At 36.4% G+C, this 18,796-nt stretch overlaps 1 protein-coding gene across 1 annotated transcript in view; it reads right to left on the bottom strand.

Moving 5' to 3' along the window:
- cubn (cubilin (intrinsic factor-cobalamin receptor)) overlaps window positions 1-18,796 on the bottom strand; it is a 133,957-nt gene that overhangs the window by 100,411 nt on the left and 14,750 nt on the right. The window contains exons 12-23 of the mRNA XM_088918786.1: window positions 18,433-18,619; window positions 17,845-17,963; window positions 17,241-17,475; window positions 14,193-14,374; window positions 12,342-12,504; window positions 10,802-10,992; window positions 6,328-6,484; window positions 4,330-4,508; window positions 3,692-3,857; window positions 2,828-3,053; window positions 2,147-2,277; window positions 53-242 (exon numbers count right to left, since the gene is read on the bottom strand). Of these exons, the coding sequence (XP_088774912.1) occupies window positions 53-242; window positions 2,147-2,277; window positions 2,828-3,053; window positions 3,692-3,857; window positions 4,330-4,508; window positions 6,328-6,484; window positions 10,802-10,992; window positions 12,342-12,504; window positions 14,193-14,374; window positions 17,241-17,475; window positions 17,845-17,963; window positions 18,433-18,619 (2,126 nt within the window). The remainder of the gene's footprint in view (window positions 1-52; window positions 243-2,146; window positions 2,278-2,827; window positions 3,054-3,691; window positions 3,858-4,329; window positions 4,509-6,327; window positions 6,485-10,801; window positions 10,993-12,341; window positions 12,505-14,192; window positions 14,375-17,240; window positions 17,476-17,844; window positions 17,964-18,432; window positions 18,620-18,796) is intronic.

The following is an 18,796-nucleotide window of genomic DNA, read 5'->3' on the forward strand; positions in this document are numbered from 1 at the left end:
AATTGCAACAGTACCATGTGATAAATCCCAGCAGCAAGCTCTGTATCTTTACCTGATCTCAATATAGTCATAGGAGCAGGAGGGATAAGGGCCTTCCAGCGTGAAGTCAGTAAAGTTGAGCATGATCTGCCTGTTGGTCTCTACAATGATCTTGTATACACACTCTCTGTTCATGGGGTAATTATTTGGGTAGTTGGGAGATGTCAATATTCCCGTAGGGGACGTGTACACTTCTGCACAGTCTGGGGGGAAAAAATAGGAACACCTCAAAGAGAGCACAAATTTTAAAAAGTTGCTTACCACATTTAAATTTATTTTCAAGAAATGACTGGATAAGAACCTCCGATAAATTAGCTTTGTACAAGATAGGCCAAATGGCCTCCTCTTCTTTGTAACTGTTCTTAAGTGCTTTGATTAAAAAAACACAGCAATTTATAGACTAGTCTCTTTTTTAAAAAACTAATGTAAGTTAAACTCCAATACATTCATCTCCAGAGGCAATGGAAAATCAAATTGTTGCATTCCTTCTTATGTTGGTTATTCAATTACTGATTTTACTCTTTTTAAAAAGCCAGCAGAAAGTACAAAGATCCTTTGTGGTGACTGGCAGACAGGACTATGGAAAGTAAAACTGGGTTTTAGCGTGACTGTGTTTTTGTGTGTTAGGGTAAAACAGACCTCAGTCCAACATGAAAAACATCTAATTAAATTAGAAAATCGCTTTGAAACCCTTCCAGTTCTCTTGAGCACATGAACACATTTCAGTTCCAATGCCCAGAAAGGCATTCTGTGATTTTTACTGTTACAGATTTTCATAGTTTTCCAGTTTTATAGTTAACAACATTAATACAATGCCATGATTGCTCACCCTACTGTATATATAATGATATACTTCATGAACCAATTTTATATATTTATAAAACATCAGAAGTGCCTTAACATGTAATTATTAATTCTTTGAGCTAGCAATTATGTGATGGATTTTTATCTTTTTTTATCTATTTTTGTCTTTTCCATATTAATAAATGTTCTTACTTATGAGTTAGAAATCACACAATGATAATTATCACACCCAATAATAATGTAAAAATATGCACATATGCTTTGTGAGGCTGCTCTTAATATCTCTAAACCATAAGCAACAGAAGCTCTTATAGCTACTATTTCTCCATTAGCAGCAAATGATGTTAAAAAAACATCAGCTTTGGAGATATCCCCAAGAGATGAAATCTTGAAAGTGGAACCAGCAGGTATGCTTTATACAAATTTAAAACCTTGTCAGGGTTAGAAAAAAATAAAAATATATAACTATGTAATAAGTAACAGTTATTTAAAATACCTCAGAAGGCCACAAAGAAATTGTTTTCTTTTGTGGCACAAGAATATGTTTATTGTTATTAAATGTAATAAGATCACTACTCGTGATCCAACTTAAATAAATTCCTAGTGTTTGGCATATTGTAACTGTTTCTGCAAGAATACATTTTTTTAAAATATACCAGTTGATATAATATCTGAAGTGCTGAGTTGTTTAAGTATTTCTTTTTAAAAATGCTTACCTGTCTTGAAATAATAGCTTTCTAACTTTTTTTAACCAATTCACATTCTATGATACCAGACTAAACCAGAGCCCTGTTCACTTTGTAGATTTTATACAGGACATAGGACACAGGCAACCCTAGTTATTGTTTTTTGTTCCACATGCAAGACATATTTCTTTTTAGTAAACAATTTTATTTCATTGACCCCCTCTTTAATTCCAAACAAGATCAGCAATTGAAGTAAACTCTATGCAGTAATTCTTTTGCATCACATTTAGTGAAATACAGAAGATGTTTAAGAACTATCTTTTATGAATTCATCTGGTCACCAGTGCATCACATACAGTGTAACTAGGAGACTAGCATAGACCTGCCATTTTAAAATTAGTAACATTGACTACTGTATTACAACTGTGACTAATCCCACAGTTTTATAACACATACTTTACAATTGGAGCAACTGACAGATTACACCACAGTTCACCAAGAGCTACTGTACATATAGTGTAACACTGTAAGTGACAGGAAAGACTAGTGTTTTTTTCTCACTGGCTTTGCTTTCACTTTTTGCCATATCTGCTGATGAACACTTAGTAGGGTGATACCTGTAGTGGCATTGATGGTCACATAGCCTGCAGAAAATCCCTCTGTAGCTAGGCTTGCATCGGAGACGAACAGGATAGTCAACAGGTTGTCTGTGCTTGTGAGTGATGGAGGAACTGATCTCCCACAATATCTGTTAGAGACCGCGTAAAAAACATACTGATTTTGTAGCCAAAGTAACAAAGGAAATACATATTTTCAAAGCTGTGTGCTTCTGGTCTCCTCTTGCTTGTTTTTAGAATCTATAAATTCTTCATTCCAAAGAAAATCAATAATTTCTAATTGTTTAATACATTAGATTTTCTCCTCACTGACTTTACTGAACATTTCCATCATTTGATTACATGACAATTCTTTACTATTTGCTTAATATTCCCCAGTAACCTATTGTATACTACCATCAGTTTACAAAACAAATCCAAAAGCGTTTTAAAATATATACATATTTACCCTACCTTAGTTATGGTATTTAACTGTATTTATTTTCTGATTCTGTAATATAATGTTTAGAGTGCATTAAATAAAATACATGTAAAATAATCTTAGAATGAGAAACTTGACTGCTGCCTACTTATATTTTTGTAGTATAATTATAAAATTATAATATTAAAATAAAAAAATACTGTATGTTGTCATTGATACCAGATTTTTTGTTTTTGTTGGAACAGAGTAATGTAAAGTACCTTCCAAGCAGGGATCCTGTTGCAGTAGTGCCATTGTCATACACATCTACATAGTCATAGTGGCACTCGTGGTGATATTCCAGATTGAAGGACGAGAAGGTCAGGCGGATGATGTGCCCTGGGGCAGCAGTGATGTACCAGGTGCAGTTGGCTCCATGTGGGTAATTTGTTGGGTGGCCAGGGCTGGTTACAGTGCCTGAGGGTTCAGTAAGTGTCCCACCACAACCTAAACCAGATAACCAGAACCAGATCTAGCTGGTTAGTATGGAAAGAGCTGTTTCAGTTCAAAAGGCACAGTCGGTAATTGCAATACACGTAGTTGTTCAGAAACTATGATTAGTAATACATAAATTGAACACTTATAACACAATAAAAGTAAAATGATCATCTTCAGATTATCAACGGCCATCCCAGAAAAAGAAAAAGGTAGAGATGATGGGAATATTTCTGTTTTCTGCATTATCAGGGGTTCTTATACACTAATAACAAAAGGATTCAATGTGTGTGACAATAAATTGGATAAAATGAAGTGGCAAATCTGTAAATGTCCTCAAATGAATACCTATATTAAGGTGAAAGAAAAATACTACAGTGGTTGATCATATTATTTTTACAGTAGTTATTTTTTTTAACAATGAAGTACTACCAACAAAATACAGTTATCAATAACATAAATCAATGACATAATAGTCATAACAAGGTACTTTTACAGTACATCAGTGCACCATAATATAAAACAGTATAGAACAAGAATATATTTTCATTCCCCTTTTGTAAAAGTAACAGTGAATAAGGAGATCAAAATGAGATGGGATGTCAGCTCTGTCCCACAATCTAAGACAATCAGAGGCCCCTCAGCAGTACCTGCTTCAGCATAGTTGTACTCGGCAGTGAAGCCATGGTTGGTGACCGAAGAGTCGGTGTGGAACAAGATGAACATAGACCTCTGGGTTGACTGAATCAGACTGGGAATCTGCAGTCCACAATATCGGCCAAGCAGAGGGGAGCTACCTGTGGCACCATCCCTGACCTTGGAACAGAAGCCAAGAGAAAGCCTGGTCACATTCAGCAGTATCGAAGACATGACAAACCCAAAGACAGGAATAATTTAATAAGATCTGAAGTATCTGCACAGTAGTTTATATCTTTTCCTCTGTTTTAACCATGCTTATTCCATCTTAGCTGGACCATGATTTCCCGCAGTGTATTAAACCGCACTTTATCACACTTCTCTTTACCATGCTTCTACCATGCTTCCTTTGTAAAAGAACAATCATCCATTGTAAAAGAAATGGCATTTACTAAATTAAATTATTCAAGGATCTTTCACACATTCCACAAAAATGAACTTGGACTGGTAAAAACAATTTTAATTTAATGTTTCAGTGCTAGTGACTAGTGTAATATGAAATTTACACATATACAGTAATCCATACTAAACAATACAGAGAAGTGGGAAGGTCACACCTGATATAAATAGCACTAGTTTTGCAGTGACCTACCTCCACATAGTCAAAACCACAACTCGTTCCACTCTCAATGTCGAAGGAAAGGAAGTTGAGAGTGACCACATAGCCTGTAGGCTGGGTGATGACCCATTCGCAGCTCTTGTCATGAGGATAAGGGTTTGGGTGGTAGGGAGAACGAATTAAGCCTGAGCCAGAAAGGGTTCCTCCACATGCTGTGGGGAAAAAAACTCACTCTGTAACTCATTCTGCTTTTAACAATGGCCATGTAAGAACATGTAAAGGCTCACCATGAGGCATAAAGAACACCTCACTTAAACACTTGACAAATATGTTATTTGTGATTTGGTTATTAGTACAGTACATGTTACTTGAAAATACAAGAATGTTCACCTCCCCTCAGCAAAAGAGTTTAGAGGTGCTCACAAACCAACAACTGTACAATAGGCACACAGAGGATCTCAAGAAAGCTTGTCATTCAGACACGGACTCCATGCCTTCATTTCAAGTCTACATTTAAAAAGAAGAGTTAATGGAATGGCATACGGTTATGCTTGACAGCATTATGGTCCTACAAACATAATGTAGGACACTGAGCTAACCATTATGAAAATATGACTTAATTTTACAATCTCACAGTTCATTCCAACTGAGAAATAAAAAGCAGTGTTTTAATAAATAAATAATACTTTCTAAACATGAAATTAAGTAGAGGAATAGAGAAAGATGGATTTTGTGTAATTTTTGTGCCTATGAATGAGTGTAGACTACTATTCGTCTTGAAAGAACATGGTATTTAGAGTGTGACTTTAAAAGGAATTACAAAGAATCTTTATCTTTTCCCTTAAGAGGCGGTCCGTTTGATAACATGGTTACCAAAAGTCAATAAAACCTGCCTCTTACAACATTTGACAGGATGTGTGATAAGAAGATACAGTATAACTGTATTTTAAAAAGCAGCTGAATTCAGCACAGTGCTATCAGAAATGTTAAATCTCATGTTAATGGATTTGGTTCACCATTACGTAACCGGGTACCAGATTGGCACATTGCCCTTTTCCTTAACCAGCACTGCCAACACTGTGGCCCAATGCACTGACTGGTGACAATGAATTCAACACAGAAGAGATGTATATAGACTGCTTTTAAAAAATGTCACAGTGATAAACAGGATGTGATACTGATCAAGATGTTATCGGCTTGAGGGTATGGCAACAGCTCTCTACTCCACCAGTTCTCTGCACAATTCTACTCATCAAACCCAGCTGAATGAATACGCACACTACCTTACAAAGCTGGTTTCACAGCAGACCTGCTCTTTTAATTGTTGCACAAAAGAAACTTGCTCATTGAATTTCCTGAACACCAACACCTGAACTATTGGTATTAGCTTTTGATTTGGGCTTATAGTGCAAAAATAAAACTATTTTTTCTGTTTTTGCAGGACAGGATAATTTTAACTAACTTTTGAATCAAGTTTGAGTTTGGGGCTCAGTTAAAAAATTAATTGGAAACAAAAGACCAAGTTGGTCTGGATGTCCAGATTTTAAGTATGAAAAAACTTAAAAAACAAACTTTGGAGGAATTTACTTCAAAAGGAGAGGTTAAAAGCCATTTAAATGTGCCTGTGCCTTATTAAAACAAAGGGATTAAGTGTTGTATTGGAGAGTTGAAGTGAAAGATTTGAATTTTGAACTTCTTACACTGAATCAGAAAAGTAAGATTATAGATGTTAATATGTTAAACCAAATTAACATGGTTATGAGGTATGTTTATACCTCATAATTTCTCATCAAAAATGATAATATGGCTGTAATATTCCCAGATATTTTGGAAGAGTCATGGACAAACATTTCTGTATACTTTGTATTGTGGGTGATGCAAGATATTTTGTCTTTTTCTAAATACAGATGTGAAAAAAAATGATCATTTTAAACAAGCACACAGGCAATGTGTAAATGATGGATAAATACATTAACTGCCGAGGAAAAAGTGAGTCTGTACAGTGGTTGATAAAATGTTTCAATCTCTCACCAACTTGATAAGTCGCTCGGAATCCACCTCTTGTCACAGAGGCGTCAGACTTGAATCTGAGCCACAGAGCATTCGAAGTGGATGTAATGGGAGCTGGCAGGGAGGAGCCGCAGTATTTGCCAATTAGTGGGTCTGTTTCCAATGACCCATCTCGAACCTGCAAATGGCAAAACACCAGGGCTTTTTATACAGTAGATAAATTCAGGACTGGAACTTGGAAATGAAGAAACAGACAGACTTTGTCAGAACAGCTGTGAATGGGCAACCAACTGAGTCCCAGATTGCTGCCTTGTTTATATATGTATATATAAATGTATTTGGTGTTGCAACCAGGTACTTCTGATTTTACACTTATATAGCCACTATAAATGAAAAATGAGAGAACCAGGAAATAACACCTTTATACTTCCTACGGAGATCTCCTCATCTCCATCTTACATTTCTATGAGTTGTGTTCCAGAGTGTGCCATGACAGCTGCAATTTTATACTTGATTTTTTTACTAAAATTGATCTTTTAAAACTTTTCAAAATAATTAATATGTTTATGTATAGTGACTATATGGACATCCACTGCTTCACACTTTTCATTACATTATTGGCCATGTGTAAAGGGTTTTTAACATGCCTGACTTCTTCGTTTCATTACTCTGGATTCTTGTCATGAGCTCATTAGGAAATTCAGACATTAAGTAAATAACAAACAACACCTACAAGTTGTATCTGTTGACTAGAAATTATTTCAGGATCTGTTTTTGTTTAGTTACCATGGAGTTCTAGTCATGATTCATGGTCATGAGGACAGGGGAAAGCACTCTCACACAGACATTCATCACAGCCCCAAGACCCACCCCCTTTCTGATAAATATCACACTTTCTTCCACTTTTGGAATGCCCGGTAAATTTGAAAATATTTATGTTTTTTTTAATCTGGTATTTTTTTAACCCTTTATCTGGTTTAATGTATTTAAATCTTATGGCTTCTTTATAGTTATTTAGTTTCACAAGCAGAGTGGATTAATTGTATGTTAATTTTGAAAAGATTTATGAGAAAGCAATAATCAAAAAGGATTACTTTTAAAAACAACACTGAAGACGCTAGAAATTGCTTTGAATTGCTACAAAATGGCAAAAGAAAACTCAATATAAGTGTTACAAAGTTAGTTGGTCTATTCAAACAATTGTATTCTGAACTGTGCACCACAGAGCAAAGAAACTGGGCAAGTTATATAATGGGAATATAATCCCACAGATCAACGATAGTGGACAGTGAACATCTACATGCTGCAGTGCACCTTCTTCCGTAAATGCACAAACACTGAGAATGCCTAGTATGACCATGGTAGGATAAATTCTTTTTCAAAGGAAAACATCATTAAATGGAGAAAATCTTAACACATTATTTTCATAATTAAATACAAATACATTTGTACAGTATCTAATCATCATAATGTACAGTAAACACAATGCACACATTGTAAATTCCTGTTCTTAAACAGTTAAACACATAACACATATTTTAAACACAAACACATATTTTAAACAAGACAACTGATAATACATTTCTAAATAATTAAATATGAAATACTTAATTTATACTAATACAAATCTTATTTTTGCCATCCATCTAAATTAAAAGACTCAATCAACTATGTAGGCCTGGGCAGTAACAAGTCCTACCAGCCAGCTGCTTTACAATTACCGATGGCAGCCCACTCGCTGCAGACTCTACTGCAGCTTGGCCTTTTAAACACACAGCTACCATTACTAAAGTATAACGGCTCTTTTATTTTGATTAGCTGAAGCCTGTCCCACAAGCCTGCCAGCCTTCACATTTCATGTTCCACCCGTGCTTTCTGAGTCCAGAGGAATGTATTGCTGTATTAGTGTATTCGTTTACTCAGAATTCTTTATTTTTTATTATTGTTTTATCAAGATTTGATCAATATTTACACATTTTCTACTCATCACAGAGAGTGTAACACAGTGCTTTTCAAAGGCAGAAATGTGTTTTCACACTTAGTTCCAAATACAAATACCAATATACTATGGCCAGAGGCTGGCAAGAATCCTCTGCAAAGATGTGAAAATACTATTATATACTGTATACTGCACACTGAGAGACATTAAAAACACAAAAAACACTACTATTCCAAAACACATTTATTGTGTTTTGAAAGCCTCTTAGTATATATTGTATGTTCTGTCTGTTTCAGTCATTCTGTTTCATATAAAAGTCTACAACTTGATATCCCAAAACAATCTGAGAAAACTGACAGCTGAGTTTATAAGATCTCTGGCAGACCATTATGGGAGAGAACTCCCATAGAAGAAATAAGAATATGTAATGTGGCTCATTTAGACTTCAAAGTTTTAGTTTTTTCGAAAATTTTAAGATTTTAAATTATTTCAAAAATTATTGTTCTGTATTTCTTGTAAGGGAACACAGTATGTGAGGTGTGAATTGAATTTCTACTAAAAATCTAGCTTGCACTTAAAATACAACAAGAAAATCAGCAAACACCAGCATCCTGGGATGATATAGTACAGATAGACACTGTACTCTACAGATGGAATGAAATAGTTGGGAGAAAACTCAGAATTTGCATCCCATGGGGCCAGACCACAAATGCTGCAGCCAGCTGAAAAACTTGCTGCATGTTTACTGCTTCTGGACTTGAGAGGTTCTAGTTTTCAAACAATTGTCATTGAAAAAATTGAAAAAACAAAGCAATTAAGTATAAAAATAGAGCTTGACCTATTTATTTAAAGACCTAGTTTCTGCACAACTGAGATGAAGTACTGTATGTCTCACATCAGTTTGAGAAGGATTCAAATCATCGTCTTTCAGACAGCAAGGCAAAATCAATGCGTAATGCACAGAAATGTCAACATGTATCTCTGGCCTATTATAGGATGATATGCCCATATCCATGCTTGTTTAAGTCTTGTTCCTTAAAACATAATTTGTCTGGTGTTATAATGAAGTTTCACAATGCTTGAACTTGTATTTGACTTGCCAGGTTAGATTCAGGGTTGCAGATACAGTATACCTGCAATATATCTACAGTATGGATATCCTTTGGATAATCTCTCTAGTGTCTGTATTTTGAGCTAGAGTGGAAATATGCACCTTTTTTATTTTCAAAGGCTGATCTTTCAATCTCTACAAACCAAAAATTATATATATAGTAATACCATAAGAATATATTATAATGTCTATTCATCCACTTTCTAACCACTTCGTCCAATTCAGAGTTACAGGGGAGCTGAAGCCTGTCCCGAAAGCAACGGGTGCAAGGCAGGGTACATCCTGCATAGGACACCAGTTCATCACAGGGCAGAATAACAAACCTTCACAACTAGAGACAATTTTCATAGAAGCCAATTAAACTACAATTGGGTTTTTATGACTGTGGGAGGAAACCGAAGCAGCCAGATGAGACAACTTGAACACAGGGAGAACATACAGATAACACCCCAGGTCTGAACTTGAACCCAGGGCCAAGTGCTAGGGCAGCAATGCTAAACACTACACCACTGTGCCGTACCATTAATGTTGATAATAAAATAAATTCTGACAGAAATAATTTATTCGAATTAGATTTTACTTCTGTAGTGAAAAAAGTGCCACAATACATTCTGACTGCTTGCAAAGAATCACTGCAGTTTTGTGGAATATGTCAGCACCATTGTGCTTTACGAAGCGCATTAATTATTAATAATATTATGAAGGCAGATCCACAGCCAAATCATTGCATTTCTTTTCTTTCCAGCATGGAATAAACCCGCTACCTGTTCCTTTGCAGTTTACGCTGCTGACGCAGCTACCTACTTGAACTACGTCAAAATAATAATAATAATAATAATAATAATAATAATAATCAGTTGAGCCTGGTCAGTACCTGGATGGGAGAACTCCTGGGAAGCTATGGTTGCTGCTGGAAGTGGTGTTAAAGGGACCAGCAGGGGGTGCCTTCCCTGCAGTCAGTGTAGGTCTTAATGCGCCAGTATAGTGGACATTAAACCGAGGTCCTGACTCTCAGTCTCTGGGTATTTCTCGATAAGAGTAGGGAGTTATCCCGGTGTCCGGGCCACATTTTCCCCCTCGGCCTTTACTGTGGCCTCCAAATTGTCCCCATGTATGATTGGCTTGCACTGGCCCTGCAATGGACTGCCGCCCCGTCAATGGTGTACCCTGCCTTGCGCTCGTTGCTTGCCAGGTAGGCTCCGGCTTCCCGCGACACCATATGGTATAAAGTTCTTTGGCAAATGACATGGAATTATTACTATTATTAGGAAGGTTAATGTTAATGTAAGAAGAATAATTACTTATATAATACATATTTCTAAGAAATACAAGTATCCTATAGATTTGTATGCAGAAATAATTGATTAATCAATATTTACAAAATATTAAAATACTGTGTGTTTCGTTTTAATATAGTTAGGAATTGCTGACTAAATCCAGTTTACCTCAACATAATCAAAGGCACAGCCACTGTGAGATTCCAGGTCCATGTTGGTGAAGTTGAGAGAGACAATCTCATTGACTGGCTGTCGGATGATATAGATGCATTGCCGGTTATTGGCATAAGAGTTTGGCCAGTTAGGGGAAATGATGACTCCCTCACTGTTAGTGTATGTGCCTCCACAACCAGGGTCAGCTGAAACACAAACATAAAAAAGCACCAGATGCTTACAGCTTCCCTCAGCACTGCATCATATTTCCATTTTCTAATAGGTTAGGTCAAGACAATTTGGACACTATACAGACACTACACAGTATGTCACCTATAAAAAAGGTCAGAGGCTAATAGTGCTCTCCAGGGACAGAGTACATACTCCTTTGCAGAAATTAATAAGACTACTAATTGCTGCAAAAGGTTTTCTGCTGAGTTTATTACTGTAATGCTGACCAATGCTGGCATGCACCTTCCATGCCTGTCTAGTAATGATTCTGGTAGAAACTAGACAGAAGGTTTTGTGCCAAGATGTGTACTTCTGAAGTTCCATGAAGCTAAGGATGGCTTGTAGGCAGCATTCAATGCTGCATGATTTTAACTCTGGATTCTTTACACTCACTGTGTAAAATACAAATGAAAGGCAGTTATGAATAAAATTTTACCTCACTGTTCTCTAGTTTTTGAAGCACTTTGGAGAACAATTATATCTTATTATATCACCTTGTAACCAGATTTTGTCATGGTACCTTTATAATGCCAGCTTCTCTGCCTTTATATTGTAAGACTTTACAATAATACAAAAGGTGAGCTCAGCCGTATTTTCTGCAACTGCCCAGAATGTTCACATTCACTGATGGTTCACCACCAATAAACAAAAATATATTTTCTTTATAATTACTATAATAAAATGGTTCAGTCAATCAAACTACTTCCACAGAAAACAAATAACATTGAGTGTACAACTGTATATGAAATTTGAAACACAAGCCCACAGACTTTGGTAGCTTGATGTATAAATGGAAATTGACATGGTGCACATTAAATCAAGATTAACTTTTTTTGCTTGAGTTATAAAGATGTTACCCATAATTTTAGATTACTTGAAAAGTTTGAAACAAAAGGTAAAGTTTGCTTTAAACAGTAGAAGGGGCTAGTTGCTTTTGGAAATAAGATTTCATTGCCTCTTGTTCATTGATGTGTGCTAGGGTGCCAGGAGTACCCATCTGATCTGAATTCCCTGGGTATTACAAGGGAGAGCAGTGTACTTCCTCGGGGTCAAGGCAAAGCGCATTGAATCCAATCCCTCATGTCATCTCAATACTTAAACTAGTATGCTAGATGTCAATCACTCAAAGGGCTGATGAGTCAACACAGCACTCCATCAACAATAATCCTACTACTCACTCTGTAAGGGAAACTGGTACAGTTTATGCCTATGAGCAAAACCTTCTTCTGATTTTCTGAAAAGTAATCATGCTTTGCTGTGAAAAACTCACTTCTCCTCAATCTGGCACAAGCAAACACTGTGTTAGACAGTAAATTGTACTGACATGGTGATGTTGTGTAGGTGATGTGGAATCCTCGATCAGACACAGTGAAGTCTGAGTGGAAATGGATCCAAGCAAGTGGTCCCGTGGTCTGCAGTGGAGGTGGAGAGACACTGCTGCAAAATCTGCCAAGCACAGGATCTTCTGGTAGAAGGCCGTCCCTTATCTGTCAAACAATAGATGTGTGTAAGGGTTACACAGCACACAAAACCAATATGGTCCATGGTCCTTGTGGTGCACATGGGGTAAAATCCTTTAGGAACAACACTGGCCAAATGTTGGACAGCAGAGCTGCTTATCAAATAAACGTAATCAGAATAACAACTCAAAATGTGCATTTAAATTTTCAGATTTTACAAAGTCAAGGACATCAAGGACAAAGGTTTCCAGGACCTCAAATGATTCTGGGAGGTCCCGGTCTAAAGTTCTTAATGGGGACTGTAAAAGAAGGATGTTCTTTCGAAAGAATGTAAATATTCCTCGGAGGACGTTAAGTGCAGCACATTTCTCAAAAACAATAAATTATTTCAAAAGTAATAGGGACCAGGACATGATGACTTATGTCTACAGTAGCTTCCATTCACTTTTTCTTTGTGGAAACAGAACATTCACGTTTTCTAAATGATTACTGTAATGACACAAGTAGAGCACTTAAATGTAATCTAACCTTGTTTGAAACGTTTTAGAAGTACTAATCATTTTAAATGATAAATGAGAGCTTGTGAGAGATTGTGTGAGAGTGTGCGAGCTTGTATGCCTCATGTGAGTGATGAAAAACATATTACAATTAAACATATTTTTAAAAAATAATTTTAACCCATAGTGTATCACGTATACACAGTACACAAAAAAAACACGAAGCAAAATACTACATTAACTTTTATGTACAGGATGATACTACATATAATTACTTATAGTGAGTTACTAATAATTTTAACTTATTTACCAACCAAGTTCGCTTGCGCTTCTCGACCTTTCTCCGAGTTTGTTAATGACGCTTTGCTTTCAAAGGACAAGTCGGGGCACAGAAAACGTATTAAAAAATCATTAACATTTCAAATACATAGATTTATAAAACAACACAGTGATATGTATAATGATTTTTAGATTATACAAACATATCTGCAATTATATTACTAGAAACATTTGTACACTCTGGACTCCTTTCTTAAGGTGGAGTTTACGTCCTTTGATGTAAAATTGGGGAGTTTTTACGTCCACGGTCACAAAAAGTGAATGGCATAAAGGAGGAAGACGTTAAGTGTGAAGCCCCTGTAATTGGAATTTTATAAATCCCAACAATTTTGAAAATATATTACTGAATATGCAAATGTATAAAGCAAAAGGTACATTTCTTAACAAGAGAAAAATGTAGTATGCAAATATAATAAAGTTAAGGTTTTTTTGTGTTTTTCAGGTATATCAAATAAAAAGACACCATCCAATCATCTATCAATTTTCTAATCACTTTATCCAATTCAGTCAAGGGGAAACTGGACACCTTGGATGGGATGCCGGTCCGTTGCAGGGCACTGACACAGACACAGACACAGACAATCATGCATGCAGTGATACCAGGGCTAATTTTCCCAGAAGACAATTAATCTACCAGCATGTCTTTGGACTGTGAGAGAAGACTGGAGCACCCAGAGAATCCAAGTGTACAAGAGGAGGACATATAAACTCCAAGCAGATACTGTAGCTACCCAGGTCCAGAACAGAACCTTGTTGTAACAAAGTTAATCTCTGTGCCAAAGTGCCATCCCACTAAAAACAAACAGATTTAAAAAAATACGTTTGATCATAGTTTTTTTTAAATCTGCTCCTAAAACTTTGGTCTAAATTGAGATTCACCTCAAGAAAGTCAAAGTTGCAGTTATCATGATGCTCCAGACTCAGAGTCCCAAAGGCAAATGTTATGAGGAGTCCAGGGTTCACTGTCACAGTCCAGTAGCAGTCCCGGTTCGGTGGATAGTTTCCAGGGTACCCAGGGGAATTAATAGAGCCATATGTACTCGTCATCTCTCCACCACATTCTGAAAAAACAAATTACATAAGGATAGAAAATGGCATTCATCTACATTTTTTTTATAAATTAAAGCTGAATTCATAGGCTTTAAGAAACTTAATTTTATTATTAAGAGCTTTGGTGTTGATTCTGTCTCAGATTTAGGTATAAAAACTTGAGGTGCATTTTAAAAGTTAAAATAGTTTCACATCTTACTCTTGGAAAGGCAAAATCTATCAGGTTTTATAGGCAAATTTTAAAAAAGTTATTAATGCAAACTGGGATCAATATGAAATGTTCTGAACATTTAGCATGTAAGTGATGTGAATAGAACAAACAAACACTGGGCTTGGAAGACTACAGGTAAAATGGGCAGTCCATTATTCCATATTGTCTCTTAATTGCTAACCTGGAGAAAAAAAAATCTGTTTACAGAGTCAATCAGAGATAATTCAAAATTTTAACAAGATTGTTTTATAAAGTGGTAATTTAAGGGTAGATTCTGTTTGTCAAAGACCAGAGATGGCTAGCCCAGAGTTTTTTAATCAAATTAATGGGCATGAGATGGTAATGGTATTTTCTCTGGACATGGTGAGACAGGGATCTTGTGTGTGTGCTGGAATATTGTTCTCCAATTAAAGGTTAGATACTGTTAGTAATTTATTTCTTAACCTGAAAAATATATATTTTTTTTCATTCCATCTAATTACCAGCTTAGGAAAAATTACTACAGAGTTCTTTAAGTGGGACTTTTGCCATATTTTGTGTCTCATTAAAAAGTTAATTTACTATATGCAAACAATTTTTAATCAGATGAGATAGTCACACATGGATTTATCATAAAAAAGTTGTCTTTTGTTTCTGTAGCTTTGTCTCCTTACAATATTCTGAAAAATGCTGGTACTGTGGTGGTACTTCTGAATGGATCACTTATATAAATCATGTTCCATACTCAAACCACATCATCATAGATTAAAGGTCTTCATTTTTCTTGGTCTCAGTGCTGCTTTCAACACTGTCAACCATGATACCTGTGTTTCGTGTTTCTGACACTGTTCTCAACTAGTTCAAGTTTTACCTCACTGATCACTGTTACTTTGTCTCCCTTGGTGGATTTAGGTTTGAAATTGGACTCATTAAGTCTGGTGTTCCTCAGGGCTCAATACTAAGCCCCCTACTTCCAGCATTTACATGTTTCCACTTGGTCAGCTTTTAAAGTCACATGGTCTCAACTATCATTTCTATGCTGATGATACTCAAATCTACATCCATATCAAACCCTAGACTGATGCAGCCTTCTCTATTCTATCTAATTGCATCTCTGACATCAAAACATGGATAACTCAAAATTTCCTTAATCTAAACTGTGACAAGTCATGCTTATTGGCACTCCCCATCAACTGTGTAAAGCCCATGCTGTAACCTTATCTGTGGACGGCACTGTACTTGAATATCAGTCTAAATTGAAAAACATGTGGATGATATTTGATTCAGCCTTGACACATGTGCAACATATTGTCAAAACATCTTTCTTTCACCTTAGAAGTATCACTAGACTACGACCTATGTTATCATTAACTGAGGCTGAAAAGCTGATCAACACATTTGTCTTCTGCTGTAACGTTCTACTCGCTGAGGTTTCTAAATCCACATTGAACAAACTTCACTATGACCAGAATTTGCCAGAATCCTGACCAGGTTTAGTGCAAGTGATCATATTACTCCTATCCTGGAGTTCTTGCACAGGCTTCCTGTCAAGTTTCATGTCGACTTCAAAGTCCCCATGCTCACCTATAAGGCTCTGCATGACTTGGCACCTCAGTACCTGGCTGAGCTACTATTATCCTACTCCCCACCTCACAACCTTCGCTCTTCTAATTCTGGTCTCCTAACTGTCCCCCAAGCCCATCTACATTGTATGGGTGACAATGCCCCAAAGCTCTGGAACTCTATGCCCAGGGATATCAGAGAGTCACCTTCTCTAAACTCCTTCAAATCTAGACTCAAAACATTCTTCTTTAGAAGAGCCTTTCCTTAACTGGTCAGCACAATATGAGCACAATATTACTATTTCTAAGCAGGTATTGAGTTCTAAACATTTCTTTTTTCTCAGTGAAAAGATACAATGGAAATACAAATGTTTTCAGTTTAAAAACTTGTTAGCCTAACAGTAAATAACTTTTTAATGATGGAAAATATGTTTGGTTCAGTCACCATAGCAACAATCAAAAGGATGAATTTCCTGTTAAAGGCTGACATTATCTATGCATCATGCATAGGCTAAAAAATTTCCCATGCTTCAGACCAAGTCTAGCATTAGGGTTAGAAAATAAGGTTTTGGAAGAGGTTATAATTCAGGTTAATATTTAGTATTGTTAAATATCAGAGACGTCATTATGAAAATGGAACATACAGGTGTTTAAGTAAAGATAAGAGAGCTTACCCTAAGAACATTAGCAAGGCTGCAAACAAAGGCCATTTGGCCAATCTTGCATGTTTGGTTGTCAGTATCATAATGATCCAAGAATCTCTTAATAGCTGTTTCTTAATGTTAGCTCCATGGCTGAGGAGTTTGCCCAGACCACTACAATCCTCTGGGTGAAAACCTAAGACCTGTGTTAATACTAGGGTAAGGTCACAAGCAAAACAAAGGCCAAGGCAAAGAGCCAATACAAAGCTGAAATTCAGGGCTAATATTAACATTTGGGGTATACTGTAGTTAGAGCTTTGAATAAGTATACCCCAACTAACTAGTATTAAGCCTGAAATAGGTAAGAGAATGGTTTCAGAATATTTTACTGTCTACTATCTAGAGAGGACAGTAATTATTCCAGAATAATTCACTGTCTGGTATTTGTCCTATGTCAGGACCAAATGTCGGGAGAAAATAATACCAGGATCTCTTGACTCCCAGGCAACAGTGAAGCCCCCAGCGTTGACCGAGTGGTCAGAGCGGAACCAGAAGTACAATGAGTTGTGGGAACTGAAGAGTTCAGTTGGGACATTGGTGCCACAGTATCTGCCAATCATGAAGCCAGAGGCTGACTCTCCATCATGTATCTGTAGGAAGTCATAGTTGCAGTTGGCACTGTTTTCCAAATCAAAATGTGGGAAAGTTATCCGGAGAACCTGGAAAAAGAGACTATCCATCAGATTCATAGAAGACTTTGTGCTGAGCAAGTTAGATGTCAAAGCTTGTAGTTTTGTTAAATATCAGTGACATCAGGATGAGGGACCCTAGAATAGCCAGAATACAGCTATATGTCAGAAAGGAGAAGTGGCTCACGAAAGACAACATTTTTAAATGCATATTTCAGAGGATTGAATTTATGTAAAACACATTTAATAGTAAAGATACTTACTCTTTTAGTGAGACCTTTTTGAAGAGTTTGTTCAATAAAATTGATTATTAAGAAGTGATTAAATATCATCACTCTCTTAGGTGTTGAAGTCTCTTGCAGCTCCAATGAGCTCTGGATTACAAGGAATGGGACTAACCTTGTCCGAATCAGTACGGACCACCCAGGCACAGCTGACTTGATGATCATACTGATCATTTCCAGGAAAATTGGGATAGCTGAATGTCCCAGCCACTGCTGTGAGGTATCCCCCACACACTGGAGCATACAATAAAGTCAACAATTAATTGAAATCAAGAATCCAGTACAAAAGAAAACTTCAGACTTTGGATGAAAATAGTAAATGTATTCAGCCTAAACTTTTATCTTGATTCAATTTCTGTTGATTTATTTTAATAACACAAGTATTACTTGCACATTTAGTATTAGACTCTTTTACATATTTTTTCTAAAAATGACATCTTTGATTTTAGCAAATTCATTCTTAAAAATACTCTGATCTTATATGGCCATAACAAAAAAAAGATTTATTTGAAATTGTTGGCAATGAACACTTTACATTTCTCAATTAGAGCTTGTGAGAAAGATTAATTATTTGGCAGTAGGACTATTCAAATTAGAAACATAGATTTTAAATATTTAAAATGGCTTTGTCAAACATCAACCAGTATAACACTGCTCTGTGTCAATCCTTTAACTCCAAAGTCAATGAAACATTTTCATGCACCTTGCTGTGGTGTTTGGCACTGCAGGCCCATCCAGTGATCAGTGCAGGTGCAGCTGTATCCATTGATGCCATCAACACAGGTGCCTCCATTCTGACACGGATTGCTGACACACTCATTGATGTTTTCTGTGCAGTTCACCCCTGACCAGCCTGGGTCACATGTGCAAATGTAGCCAGTAGTGGTACTCTGGAAAAGGAATACAGATCAGATGAGGAAGAAGTAAGAAAAACATTACTCAGCCTTGAAAGAAACCATTTTTAACTCATATCTACACCAAACACCCACCCATTACCGGATAACTGCTTATTCCTGGTAGGGATTGCACTGGTCGATTGCAAAGCACTAGAATAACACCCCACACAC

The sequence above is a fragment of the Atractosteus spatula genome, chromosome 6, assembly GCF_055471065.1.
Source record: "Atractosteus spatula isolate fAtrSpa1 chromosome 6, fAtrSpa1.hap1, whole genome shotgun sequence".
Lineage (NCBI taxonomy): Eukaryota > Metazoa > Chordata > Actinopteri > Semionotiformes > Lepisosteidae > Atractosteus > Atractosteus spatula.